Source organism: Fusarium oxysporum, chromosome III (assembly GCF_013085055.1).
Source record: "Fusarium oxysporum Fo47 chromosome III, complete sequence".
Classification (NCBI taxonomy): domain Eukaryota; kingdom Fungi; phylum Ascomycota; class Sordariomycetes; order Hypocreales; family Nectriaceae; genus Fusarium; species Fusarium oxysporum.
The window spans coordinates 52,579-65,779 of record NC_072842.1 but is presented as its reverse complement, the minus strand read 5'-3'; the positions used below and the strand labels follow the sequence as shown (position 1 = coordinate 65,779).

The 13,201-nt window shown below is 38.5% G+C and overlaps 4 protein-coding genes across 4 annotated transcripts; all 4 read left to right on the top strand.

The window, feature by feature from the left end:
* Positions 1-341: 341 nt before the first annotated feature.
* FOBCDRAFT_197908 (ankyrin repeat-containing domain protein) lies at positions 342-2,922 on the top strand (the record flags this gene model as incomplete). The annotated part of the gene is made up of 5 exons (XM_059608893.1): positions 342-802; positions 881-1,663; positions 1,720-1,738; positions 1,797-1,885; positions 1,935-2,922. The coding sequence occupies 5 exons, from the start codon at positions 342-344 to the stop codon at positions 2,920-2,922; spliced, it is 2,340 nt and encodes a 779-aa protein (XP_059466880.1).
* A 3,331-nt stretch (positions 2,923-6,253) lies between these two features.
* FOBCDRAFT_257854 (uncharacterized protein) lies at positions 6,254-7,923 on the top strand (the record flags this gene model as incomplete). The annotated part of the gene is made up of 4 exons (XM_031175055.3): positions 6,254-6,303; positions 6,356-7,299; positions 7,400-7,603; positions 7,659-7,923. 4 exons carry the CDS (start codon positions 6,254-6,256, stop codon positions 7,772-7,774), a joined length of 1,314 nt encoding a protein of 437 aa, XP_031046188.3. The 3' UTR covers positions 7,775-7,923.
* Positions 7,924-8,440: 517 nt separating this feature from the next.
* FOBCDRAFT_270295 (uncharacterized protein) lies at positions 8,441-8,853 on the top strand (the record flags this gene model as incomplete). Its single annotated transcript, XM_031175054.2, has 3 exons — positions 8,441-8,570; positions 8,625-8,694; positions 8,751-8,853. The coding sequence occupies 3 exons, from the start codon at positions 8,441-8,443 to the stop codon at positions 8,851-8,853; spliced, it is 303 nt and encodes a 100-aa protein (XP_031046187.2).
* Positions 8,854-11,319: 2,466 nt separating this feature from the next.
* On the top strand, positions 11,320-11,716 carry FOBCDRAFT_270294 (uncharacterized protein; the record flags this gene model as incomplete). The annotated part of the gene is made up of 3 exons (XM_031175053.2): positions 11,320-11,437; positions 11,487-11,582; positions 11,667-11,716. The coding sequence occupies 3 exons, from the start codon at positions 11,320-11,322 to the stop codon at positions 11,714-11,716; spliced, it is 264 nt and encodes an 87-aa protein (XP_031046186.2).
* Positions 11,717-13,201: the final 1,485 nt, after the last annotated feature.

The window sequence follows — 13,201 nt, the reverse complement described above, 5'->3', positions numbered from 1 at the left end:
GTTTCTGTCAAAATGTAGTTGATTCAGCCAATAGTACTACCCTGTCGAGCATGTAGCCATTTAGAAATTAGACTAATGGCCATATGTGCATAAGCGCTACGCCTTGGCGCGACGCAGTTTTCAACTCAGTTGCCTTAAGCGAACCCCATGCGGTTGCCTTGCTCATATCGCGGTCTATATTAATTCATCCGTCGACTGCTGGGACCCTTATTTTCGCAGTTGCTGACTTTGCAAGTCACAAATATTTATTCATCTCGTTCCCTTAACTCCCTAAACCTGAGAGGTACTTATCACGCCTCAGAGAACCCTGTCATTTTCCGAAAACCGGATTGTCCGATATCATGGCTGAAGCACTAGGAGTTGCGAGCTCAATTATAGCTGTCGTTGGAGCCTCCATTAAAACGACGGAAACTATTCTTGGACTGATCTCGCTGTATCGCGACGCACCAGTTGAAGTTTCATTTCTCAAAAATGATGTTGCTGATACGCAGATAATCCTTTCTAATGTAAAAGAAAATATCTCATCCATTAGGCATGTTGAACACCGTCTAGGACTCACAGACTCGGACGCAGTTTGGTGCAATCTTCAGAATAACGATAAGGCTGGCTTCCTTCTCAAAAGGCTCGAATTGAGCTTGATCGAGATTGAAGAGACTCTGAGGATGATAGAGTCCAAGTTCAAAGATAATACAATCATCGATCGCGCGACTTGGATGATGCATCGTAACAAAATCAAGACGTTACGAGCGAATTTGCGAGAGCAGAAAGACAATATAATCCTCTACTTCTCGGGAAGTGCAAGGTGCGTATAAACTCACACGTATTCTAGGTGTTATTTCTCTAGTTATAAACAATGAATGGCTTGCTTACATACCTTCAGTACGCAAGCTAGCCGGAATTTTGTTCTACTCACCAAGGTTCTATGTGAGAACAGTCAGAACATACATCAAGAGGGACAAAGACACAACCATCTCGATGCGTTATTACAAAACATGTCTCGATCGCTCGCAGCGTTGAGCACTATTCCAGAACGCCAGACTCAGCTCATCGCCTTGCTGGAAAACCTTGCACCATCTGTTGTAACCCTTGAGCAGAGGACTACCGACACTACAAGTTCGCAAACAATAAAGAATAAATCCAATATGGGAAAACCGGATGAGACGCCTACTGCTGGAGCTGCCCGCTCATTACCTCAGCTTTCTCCAGTTCCAAATACATCGTCCATACAAATATCCACCGAGTCAATTTCAACGCTCAAGTTAGAATTTTCAAGATTCCAGAAACGCGGCTGCGTTCTGGGATGCGAATGTCATTGCCACCAAAGACGGCGCTACCGCTCACCGTCCTTTGCGCAAAAGATTTTAGGCGAAGCATTTGTTGCTTTTTCCAGCATACCCTTACTATCGAGGCCTTGCCACAATGGTTGCATGCATAAATCTCGATTTTCATTCAACTTCACGTACCATCTTCCCACCGCCTTTCTTAACAAAATGGTCTCTCTGGTCTATATGACTACGACACAGGGAGACCCGGCCGTATGCATCAAGGTTCGACCCCTTAGCACTGACTTCTCGATCTACAGGGCAATCGAGAAATGCGATGTTGGTGGGATACATAAGATGCTTGAAGGACGCTTGGTTCACCCTAGTGCATCATTCAAAGGGTAATAGCCCATCGCAAGTAAACACTAAACCGAGGAAGACTAACTCTTGATACCAGGGGCTGGACGCCACTCCATGTAAGAACAACTGTAAAAACCTGGGAATGCAAAGTCGTGATTCTTATCACCCTAGTAGTACGCAATCAGCTATGGCTATACCAACATCATAAAATCTCTTTTAGCCGTTGGAGCTGATCCGCTTATAGAGGATGGCAGAAATCAACTGTAAGTGCATTACTCCCTACAGCTTTAAGGCAGTCACTGATTTAAACAGCTCTTCATTAGAATGGGCCTGGGCCAAAATCTTGGGCGGTGTCTATGACCAGGAAACGCAAGTGGAGATGGAACAATTGTTCAACGATAGAGATTGCCTAGAGGAGATGCGATTTCCACCTCTACATCGCCTCGTTCTGGGGCTTGATAAATCGTCATTAGAGGAGCATCTTGTTAATAGTAGAGGTCAAGTGGACTCAGTTGATGGATCAGGTCGAACCGCTCTCTCTTGGGCAGCTCAACGGGGCATGACTTACGCTGTCACTACCCTGCTTCGATATGGAGCTAATCCGAATATCAACACGCCAAATGGCCACAGCCCTCTTATGTTTGCTTCAGAGGCGCGCAACCCAGACAGCATTCGTCCGCTTCTCGGTGCCGGTGCGAACGTAGCACAATATGATGTCGAAGGCCAAACAGCTTTACATTACGCGGCAGGGCACTGGGATGATTTAGCCTATTATGAACCACTGGTAGAATATGGCTCCGACGTCAACTGGCCCACAATCCCACGCCTGACTCCGCTGACTACAGTTATTATCGAGGGTCACAACAAAGCAATGAAGTATCTCGTTGCCAATGGCGCGGATGTCAATATGAAAGGCCATGATGGTCGCTCACCAGGCTTCTACGCAGTTGAGTACAACAATCATGCGGCAATCCAGTTTCTGCAAGACAGCGGAGTGGATTTCAGAGGCTATAGTGAGGCCTATCCCAGCGTATTGCATGTGGCGGCCTACCATGCTGACGTTGAAACGATAAAGATGCTTACCTCTTATTATCTAGTCCTGGAAGATGTTGAATGTATTGATAGCAAAGGTCTTACAGTTCTACAAATTGTAGAAGAAAGGGTTAAACGACGGAATGTTGAGGCTGGCTTTACACAAGCATTTGAGTTATTGCTGCAGAGCGTGGTGAGCGAGGAGGTAAAGGGATTAGAGTCGAGACCAGAGAGTGAGATATTTTATGATGCTGTAGAATATTTATAATTTAAACTTAAGACTTATTTTTTAAAGCAGATTATAAAAGTAATTTAATACAGAGAGGGGAAAAACTATCTTTAGATATATTATTTAAGTAGCTATAGATTTAAATAATACTTTATATAAAAATATTATTAAATATATATAATAATTAGTTCCTAATTATAAATAAACTAAGCTATATTAGGTTTAATATTAATAGATTATATAAAGTATAATACTAAGTATTATTAAAGTAATATATCTCTTAATAATAGACTTAATATATATTAAGCTTAATTAATATAAAGAAGTTCTATTAATAGCTAGTAAGCTAAATCTATAAAAGTGCTAATAAGTATAGTTTATATACTAGAATAATCTTTAAGTAATTACAGTTAAAGCCATAATCCTAATAGAGAGATCACGGTTTGTTTTATAATCCTTTATAGGCGATCACGGTCAGGAGCATAATTATCTTGGATCTCTTAGTAATATGTCGAAAAATATGGGGTATACGTGATATAACCGCGGGGGTTGCAATATATATCCATATCACGAAACAACATGCCCTTGTCCTAGTTATACTCTTATAGTCTAAGACCATAACCAGCCTGGTCTTTACCAGGGCTTGGTCTTCTTTAGTACCTTCTTAGCCTGCCTTTAGATGGCCTTAAGCTACTTATTATATAAGCTGCTATAAGAGGCCTTAATAAATTTCCTCTCCCTCTGGCTTAGATTTGCCCCTCTAACTAGCTTCCCCTTTAGCCTATTAAATTCCTCTATCTTAAGATAAAAGAAGCCTTTATTAATTAGCTTATAGTAAGGCTATATAAGTAAGAGGATCTTATAATTAAAGGCTATTAGCCTAATATAAATAGTATTATCCTTATAATCCTAGGTATTTTTAATTTTTATAGCCTTTATATAATAGATATTACTTTTATCTTTTTTATCTTATATAAGAGCTTTTTTAATTATATTAATTATATTATAGCCTTTTATTAAATATAACCTATTAGGATTAGGTATTTATAAGCTTTTTTTAATAAGTATTATTAATAATTATAATTAAATAAGGAGAAGTTTAATTCAATTACTTATTAATAAGTTTATAATATAATCTCTATTACTTAGCCTTTAGCTAAATTGAAAGTAAAAGTATAATAAATAATTTAAGTATATTATAAGGGTTAATAAAAAAGTAGCCTTTAAAGTAAGTTATAAGAAGAAGATTAAGGCTAGCTAAAAAGTAGATAAGGCTTTCTAATTAGGTTATATATAGCTAAGTTTAAGCTATAATTAAAATAGCTAATTATAATAATATTAACTTAATAAAGCTTTGCCTACTAAGGGGTAATAAATATTTAAATTATATTAGACTTTAGAGATACTTAAATATATCTTTTAAGGCTAATTTATAAACTTAAAAGAAAATAAAAAATAAAGATTATTATAAGTTTAAAAAGGTAAGGAAAATTAATATTAATATAACCTAGAAATTAAAATAAGTTATTATAATTTAAGTAATTAATATAAAAAGTTAATTAATTATATTATGTATTATTAATATAAGTTAATATTATTTTACTAATTAGTATTAAAATATAACCTTTTAGCTAATTAGGTTATTTAATAAGTTAAAATAAGTAAATAAATAATAAGCTAGGTCTTAAGTAATTAAAGTACTTTAATTAATATATAACTAACTAATTAATTAATCCTTATTATCTTTTAATCCTTAATAGTTATAAAAGCTATTCTTTAATTAATTTTAAGAAATATTATAAAAAGAATAAAATTATTATATTTTATATACCTACTTATATATTTTATTTACTTTAGCCTTTTAATTTTTAGTACTTTATAATGTTAAAAAAGGCTTATAATTAAGAAATAAAGTATTTAATTAAATATTTTATAACTTATATTTTTAAGACTAAGTTCTTCCTGGCCTTTTATATTGCCTTTTAATTTACTTTTATAAAAAGTAATATTTAAGGGGGTTTTAAAGGAGTTAAATTTACTTCTCTTAACTTAAAAACTATAATCTTAAAGCTTAATATATAATTATAAACCTTAATGCCCTTTAAAAAGGCTATTAAATTATTAATATTATAAGCTTTTAAGACCCTAAGAATAGTAATTAAGGCCTAATCTTAATTTAAATACCTTAAAAGGTAAATTAAGTATTATTATAATAGCTTCCTAAAATCTATTATTAATACTTTAAAGTTAGCTACTAAGGTAATAAAAGCAGTTATATATAAGGTTATCTTATTAAGGGCTAAGCTCTAGAATCTTTAAGATATAAATAAGATACTAAGCTAGTACTAAAGGGTTAAAAAGACTAAACTATAGAAAGAAGGGGTAATAATTATATATAAAGTATTATAAGTAATTAATTAAATAGATATTAATATATAAGTAATAATAGAAGTATTATAAAGTAGTAATTAAAAAAGGTTAATTAAACTAGGTATTTAATATTATAATATATATAATAAGGCTAGCTATAATATAAGGACTTATTAGGTAGTTCTAGAGTTATTTAAGCAAGAGTATAATAAGTAGTTTTAATTAATTAGATAGTTTATTATAGTCTTAAAGTAATTTAAAGTATAATAATTAAGATTTCTAGGTTATATACTTATCTAGGTTATATACTTATTAATTATATTATAGTAAAAGTAATTTAAGAGATTTATTAAGGCAGTTAAATTATAATAATTCTTAGAGTATTATAATTCTATTTATAAGGTGATTTAGCTCTGGTTAATTTATAGCTATTAGTGGGTTAATACCTAATATAAGCTTTTATAGGGTATATATAATATAACTACTAAGGTTATAATATATTTTAATAAAGTTAATTAATTTCACTTTAGATTTAATATTTTTAGCTAATGAAATAAGGCTAACCTAATTTTAAAATAAGAAAATATAATACTTAGTTATATTCTATTCTTAATAGCATTTAAGATTATTAAGTTTAGACCCTATAATGCAATAGCATTATAAATATAAGGCAGGAAAATATATTTATATTTTAAGTAGATATGACTAGGAATTGGGGTTGTGGTCTGGAAAACCCAAGTGCCGATCCCCCCTGGTAAGCACTAAGAATCGCTTATGTACGGTTTAGGCATCAGTCCCACCGTCGACGTGGCATTAATGCCAAATGCGGGATTAGCGACAACCTTAGATCACGGCTAATGCAATCAGACCAAAACCCATGACAATCAATACCAGCCATAAAATCACCTCCACCCTTCAAGGGGTGGACTCAAAAATTCTCCTCGTTCTTGTCATAGGCTCCTTCGGATTTTGACACACAGGCAACAGCCACTATTGCAAAATGGTACGAAAGGGTTCCAAGAAGGTCAGGACCGGGTGCATCACCTGCAAGTAGGTATCCCTCAGACCACGGAGTCACATGCTCTAACTTGGCATCGCTTAGGGTCCGCAAGATCAAATGTGACGAGACCAGGCCCTGTTGCCGACGTTGCACAAATACTGGCCGCAATTGCGATGGTTACGCACCTCAGGGCCGCCAGCCCACGCCGGCGGCTCATCTGGCCGTGACCTGTCAATACTTGAGAACGAAGACGGAATGTAGAGGACTGCAGTACTTTTGCGAGGTTGCCGCGCCACGCCTATTGGGCCCCAAGAGCCCCTATTTCTGGACCCACCTAGTGATGCAGCTCAGCGAGTCAGAGCCAGTAGTGAAGCATTCCCTGCTGGCAATCAGTTCTCTCTATGAGACTCAGGAAGCCCAAAAGACACCACCAGCTATGCCCAGCCTTGCATTACACCATTACAACTCTGCCATTCAAGGACTCAAAACCACTCAGAGTGATGTCTTGGCACTATTAGGGTGTATCTTATTCACCTGTATAGAACTTCTGCAATCGAATAACGGAACGGCTATTCGGCATTGCGCCCATGGCATTGCCATCATGGAACGTTGCAACAACCCTTGGGCTCGAGAGCATCTGGTCCCCATATTCCGACGGATCAGTGTCTTGCCCCTACTCTTCGGCAGTGACTCCACAGAACTTAGCCGCTCTATTGTCCTGGGGTTTGTAATTCCCTCAAAGTTCGACAGTCTGGAAGATGCACAGGTGATGACAGATGACATTTTTAACCGATTAAAGCGGCTTTGTTCTTTAAAGAAACAAGGATTACACTTCGATCAGGACATAGAACGAGAGTACATCAAGTCATTGCTGGAAAGATGGCAATTCTTGATGAAAGGCCTTAATGTCCATGCAGCGGCACAGGCAGATGGTGCTTGCAACGGGCAATACACCTTAACGATGATGCGCTTCCAATTATGTCAAGCGTGTTTTAACCTATTATTCTGCAATGCAGCGGACGATGATGATAATACAAAGGCCTCTTGTGAGATGGTCGAATCGGCAACTTGTCTCAGTGACCTGCACACACTGTGATCGACACAGTTTTTCTTCGAATTAGGCTTCGCCCATCTTGCACTTTGTAGCGACGAGATGTAACTGTCTGGAAATACGGTTCGCGGCGTATCGGTTAATGAAGGCACTGAGTGAGACAGAGAGGCTTTTCGGTACCCAACTGATGCATGCTACAGCTCGGAGACGAATACAGACAGAACATGACATGATATGGATGACCTCGACTATCCGCAGGATGTTGCCCCATGTTCTAAGGAAATTCCTTGGGGATCAAGGTAGGTATTAGTGACCGACTACTGCTTGAGTAGGCATGCTAACCTTTTGGCCCAGGAAGGATGAATACTTCATCAATGAATGACAAAAGCCAGCCTCAGCACAACCCTTTCTATCTTAAATTGATAAAGAAAATTGACTGTGCAACCCATGGTTATGTTCTCATAAGATAGAAAGCCTGGTTCTGCCGTGCTGCCGACAGGGCTGGCATGACATGCTCAGTCGCATCAACCAGTAACTTTGTCGCAGAATAGCTTAGGATCGGGCTCAAACATGTTTTTGATGGTCTCAGATACTACAAATGCCGAAAGTTCGAATCCACAAGAGATACCTCTCGTTCACGTAGTACCGAGCCTTACATCCGTGCGTGTGACAGGAAAAGGGATTGTTTGCTTTGTGTAGACTTTCAACGCCCGCAGTCTACTTCCCCATATGAGGCTAGATGCTTTAGTAGAATTAACAGGACAACATTTCGGGTATCATTGTTTTAATGTCTGAGCCTCTGCTCCTCAATGCGAAGCAGCCAATTAGCAGCCCTTAGAATCGCTAGCAAATTGCAACCTGCCGTTTACCCAGCCGACGGCCGCTCACCTGCTTACATGTAAGCGGGTGGTGAGTCTTAAATTGTAATAACTGCTCTTTAGAGCACTTTCCAAATCCTTATTGGATTCTGAGCTAGCAGGTTGATTGGCAGCTAAGTCTCAGAATATATAAGGCCTGTTCTAATCGCTTGTTTATCACTTCCAAAAGGTAAGTCTATGACATCGGTCCTCTTAAGCCTCTTCTTCTATAGCCAGCTTTCTTTTTTCATAAGAGTCATTGGTACTCTGTTGCCCACCATGCAGATCGTTTTATCCGCCGTTATCTTCCTTGCTTTAGTGGCATCAGCCAGAGATTTCGTCTTATACGATGATGCTAACTATGGTGGAGCTGCTCATATCGAGGCATGTAATAACGATGCCGCCTGTTGTATGTCATGCCTATCCTTGGATATGGAAATTTTAATAATTAAGGATATCATAGGGAATCTTAACGGTAAAGGCGATCGGGCGAGTTCCCTAGGAGGTGATGCAGGATGCACTATATTCTTCCGGTAAGATTATTCTTTATTATTCTATGTGAATAGTTTAACTACTGATAAAAAATCAGGGAATGCGACTGTAGGGGATCCAACTGGCAGCAGCGTGGCTCTGCACCTACTGTTCCGAGCTTCCTCAATGACCACATCTGGTCATTCCGCAACCAATGCTAAGGGGCGATTACATTGTCTGAAGACAGATCTGCGCTATTCGTCGTTGTTATTGGTTTTCCTGCCAGGTTCCCCGATACCTTTTACACGAATGTGGAGGGCTTATCAGTCGCAAGAATAGAGGGCGAAAAGAAGTGTGGTCTTGATACCTTTTGGAGACTCGGTCGAGCCTATGGGATGTAGTATTACCAATATCTACTATCTTAGCCGTCGTAATGCTCAGCTAGTTGCTCTTGGGCTGACCAGAAGATGCTATCTTGATCATTTTCATCTTCTCTTTAACGAATTTAGTAGCCTGCGTTGTAGCTCCTTGGTGGCAACTCAAGGTCGGATAGGCACTTAACCCATACTGGCAGTCAAGTTTGCGATAGCGACGGGAAGCCTGAGCTGCGAGGGAATATAAGAGACAAAGCACAACGTACTAAATACTCACATCACATCTGACTACAATATGAAAACAGGCTCAGATTGACATACCATGCTTGAGTTACTAAAGATAGGACACTGAACATGTGGAAAAAGAGTTAGCTTTCAAGGGGGCCTATCAAGCAGAGAATCAGAGGGATGATCCCTAGCCCCACGAGACAGCTCAGGTAGCATCCGTTCTTAGAGGGCGACTTGCGCCTTCCATCCGCTCACCGCCGATGGTTTAATAATCCATTCATTGTTTAAATGAGATTGGATTTAACAGTAACACTCTCACACCGCAACTATTAGCTCATCGATAGTAAATATTATAGAAATAGTCTGCTTATTTATACTACTCTGCTAGCATGAAAGTCTCGGCTTGAAAGATTCGCCGCTATCCATCCTCCTAGCTTCGAGATCCAACCTCAAGAAACTAGTACACAGTTCCAGGAAGTTCAGACAGAGATATAATGGTCAACCACTTATCCACCTTTATTAACAAATTACCCCGGTCCGACAAGCTACGCTCCTTAGAACTAAAGAATCGCATCCAGTATTTAACAACCAAGTAAGAATGTGAAAGTTAAGATGATCCAGTTACCTCATACGCCCTCCAGATGATCCTGAGCAGCTGTTCTACCTCTATTTGTATGTCCCAGAGACGTTTAAATCTCCTCCACTGGCTCCTGTAACAGTGGGAACTGGGCCCAGAAAATTGCACATCAACAACCTCCCACCTTCCTCTGCTTCTTTGGTACGAATAGGGACGAACTAAGTTTGTGTGACGTGTGTTTATCCTAAGGCGTATCAACAACAACTGTGACGCCCCAGGATTCGCCTCGTTAAGTCGTTGAAGATGAATTTTCCTTAAAGGAACCCTGTCTTGGCCTGTGCAGACTAGAGTCCGACCTTGAGTCCGACCTTGTACATGCGCTAGGATCAGATGGGAAGTTGACCGAGAGAAATCCCAAACTTACAAACACCAGCAATAACATCCTCCTTGTCCGTACCGCAACCCTGGACGACCCAGGCCGCACTCCGCGCCGACGAAATCAGAAAAGATGCCTAGTCTAGCGTCACGGTTCAGATCTAACCAAAGACGGCATCTCCAACGAGCAACTTTCTCCTTGCCAGCTAGGACGTCGGAGGCCTCGGGTAGATCTCTATATCATAAGTAATGCGGACTAAAACGAGGGTCTTGCCTTGCGGATTTTCATAGTGGCATTAAAACCCCGAGACATTTGTAAGCTTTTAGAAGAGACGACCTTAGGGATGCTCGGGGTTTAGCAATACTGGCCGACCTGTGGAGTGCTAGATCTGAATAAAGCACTGCTGCTGATTCTGACTGGTAACGTAAAGCTCTACAAGCGCCACCATCTCCAGGCTACCTTTGATATTGCACCTCGCAATGTAAATCCATTCAAGCAGTCTCTATAAGCCATAAGCCTAAATTGTATCAACAGAAGTAACTGCAGTCATATTATATTAATGGTTGTATTGAGCTTGTTTGATGACTTGTGCACGGGACATGCAGGGACAATTGTATATGCATCTGCCAAAAGTCCTGAACTTTGGATGATAGCCGTCTGACTTCTAACTAAGCTCTTAGGGCTGCTAATTGCGAAAGGGTAATCCTGGTAGATAATTAAATCCGATGTATCCAGCCTATAGTGGGCATACGAGCCTTGTTGGGGCAGGTTCGTTAAGCCTGAAGTGGAGCATGAGTATGATTGAGCGTCTAAGTTAAGGAGAAAACCCCGCTTGTCATTTTCCAGCGCATACGAGTCCGATCAAGCCAATGATGGGCGTGTAAAGAGGCACATAGCCCCGCGAGACAAGAACAGCTTATTTCAAATGGTTAGATCCTCATCTCCTCCAATAAGCAGGAATTAAGCTATGCTTCACAATCCTTCCTCAAGCTTGCAACTCATCAAACTAAAAACAATTATGGAGAAATCGCCCGCACGTGTGCAGGTTATATAAGGCTGTTTCTTGCATTATGGATTGAATCAGAATCATCAGTCTTCTCTTCATTCACCTGCCAAGCCCCAACCCTTCAAAATGCGTTTCATTCCCGTTGCCGCAGCCCTCTTTGCCCTGACGGACTTCTCGTCCGCCTGGACCAAGGATGGGAACGGAGTATGGACCGCCAACAACGAACATTATTGGATCCGAGGTGGTGAGTCAATTATCGCTGGTCAATTACAACAAAATTCTCACATTTCTAGATTATGTACACGAGGCATGCACGGTGATGAACACTGAGAACACCCACGTTGGACCGTGCGCATACTTCGTCGATACTAAGATTATTTTCCGAGGACGTAAGTTTTGACCAGAATCACGGCAGACTCATCACTCGAAACTCTCGCTTTAATCGGAGCATTCACTGACGGTGGACGCCATAGACTGCGCTGTTGCCCTGCATTCCAACTACAAACAGATCGAGTGCAGGTGAGCATTGTTTTACGGACCTGCACCAAGTGAATGATTTGGCGAAAGGGTAAGGATCGGGTATTATATGGCAACATTCTCGTCCAAACCATAGCTCACAGCGTGATGAGGCAAAAAGCCAGAGTCCTGTGTGGAGAGGGAAAATTGACGAGTGGAACTCCAACACTAGACCTTGGAAATTACAATATAAAGCGTCATAATATGATCTTATCACCGTTTACTTGCCAGCGACTTAGTCTGTGGTTTTGTTAATTAATTCAATGATAGTCGACTAGTCAATTTGCAGACCGCAAGGGCCCGAAAGTTTAAAGTGAAGTTTCTAGATTTCAACATTCGCTTGTATATCTGCTGCATCCCTGCTCGATGCAACTGCATACCTAATCTCGAAAATGAACTGATTTAGAGGAGATAATTTCCTGATATGTTCTTAATCTAGATACGCGACCATTTCCTCCCTGCCTCTGCAATGTAGAAGATATAACAAACAGGCTGGTTACTAGCTGCAACTTGCTTCTATCAGCAAGCACTAAAGCTTTGCCAAGTGACTACCAGAGCTAACGATGTGTTTTTTTCAGAGATATAATTATAAAAGAGCTAGATATAAACATTTAGAGGTAATTTATAGCTGATTTAAGCTTATGTAGAATATTATTATTAAATATAGCATATTAGAGGCAGATATTTATAACTTTAATTAGACTGGCTTTATAATAAATAATATTATTCTAATAAGTTATTACTATAAGTATTAAGACATATCTTAATGTTAAATTAGATTTCCCTAGAAATAGAAAATATATTATTAAGATTTAAGGCATTAGCTTTAAGGGTTATTATATACTACTATTTATTATTATTATCTCTTTAGTTAACAATGCCCTTTAGGAGGTGTTTTAACATATATAACTTTATATATAATATATCTATAAGAGCTTGCCTTAAAATAAAGCTAAAATAATATTATATTTCTATAAAGCTTGACTTTAATTATAAATTAATAAGTATATATATTAAAAACTATAAGGCATTTTATATACCTTTAATTTAAACTACTTAGTTAATATATTTTAATTAATTAAACTATTTTATTATAATTACTATAAAGGGCTATATTAAATAAAGAAATAAATTATTAAAAGAAAGGCAGTCTTTATAGGTTATAAATTTATAATTTATACTTAAATAAAGTAAATATATTATTAATATTTAGGCATTTATACTATAATTCTATTTATTAGAAAAATCTATCTTAATTACTTACCACTAACGACCTTGAGATCTCTTATAAAAGTACATAGAAAATTAAACATACTTCCTTACTTAGAAGGATATTCAGCCTTTTCAATCATATGGCTGCAGTTTTATCTCCTCCTTAATGACTGTCTCTGTTCTTAAATTCTTTAAGACAGATCTAGCAAATCCTTGTCTTTTTGTCTAAATCTAATATACACGCAACTCCGTTCTGCCACTATCAACACCACTTGACAAA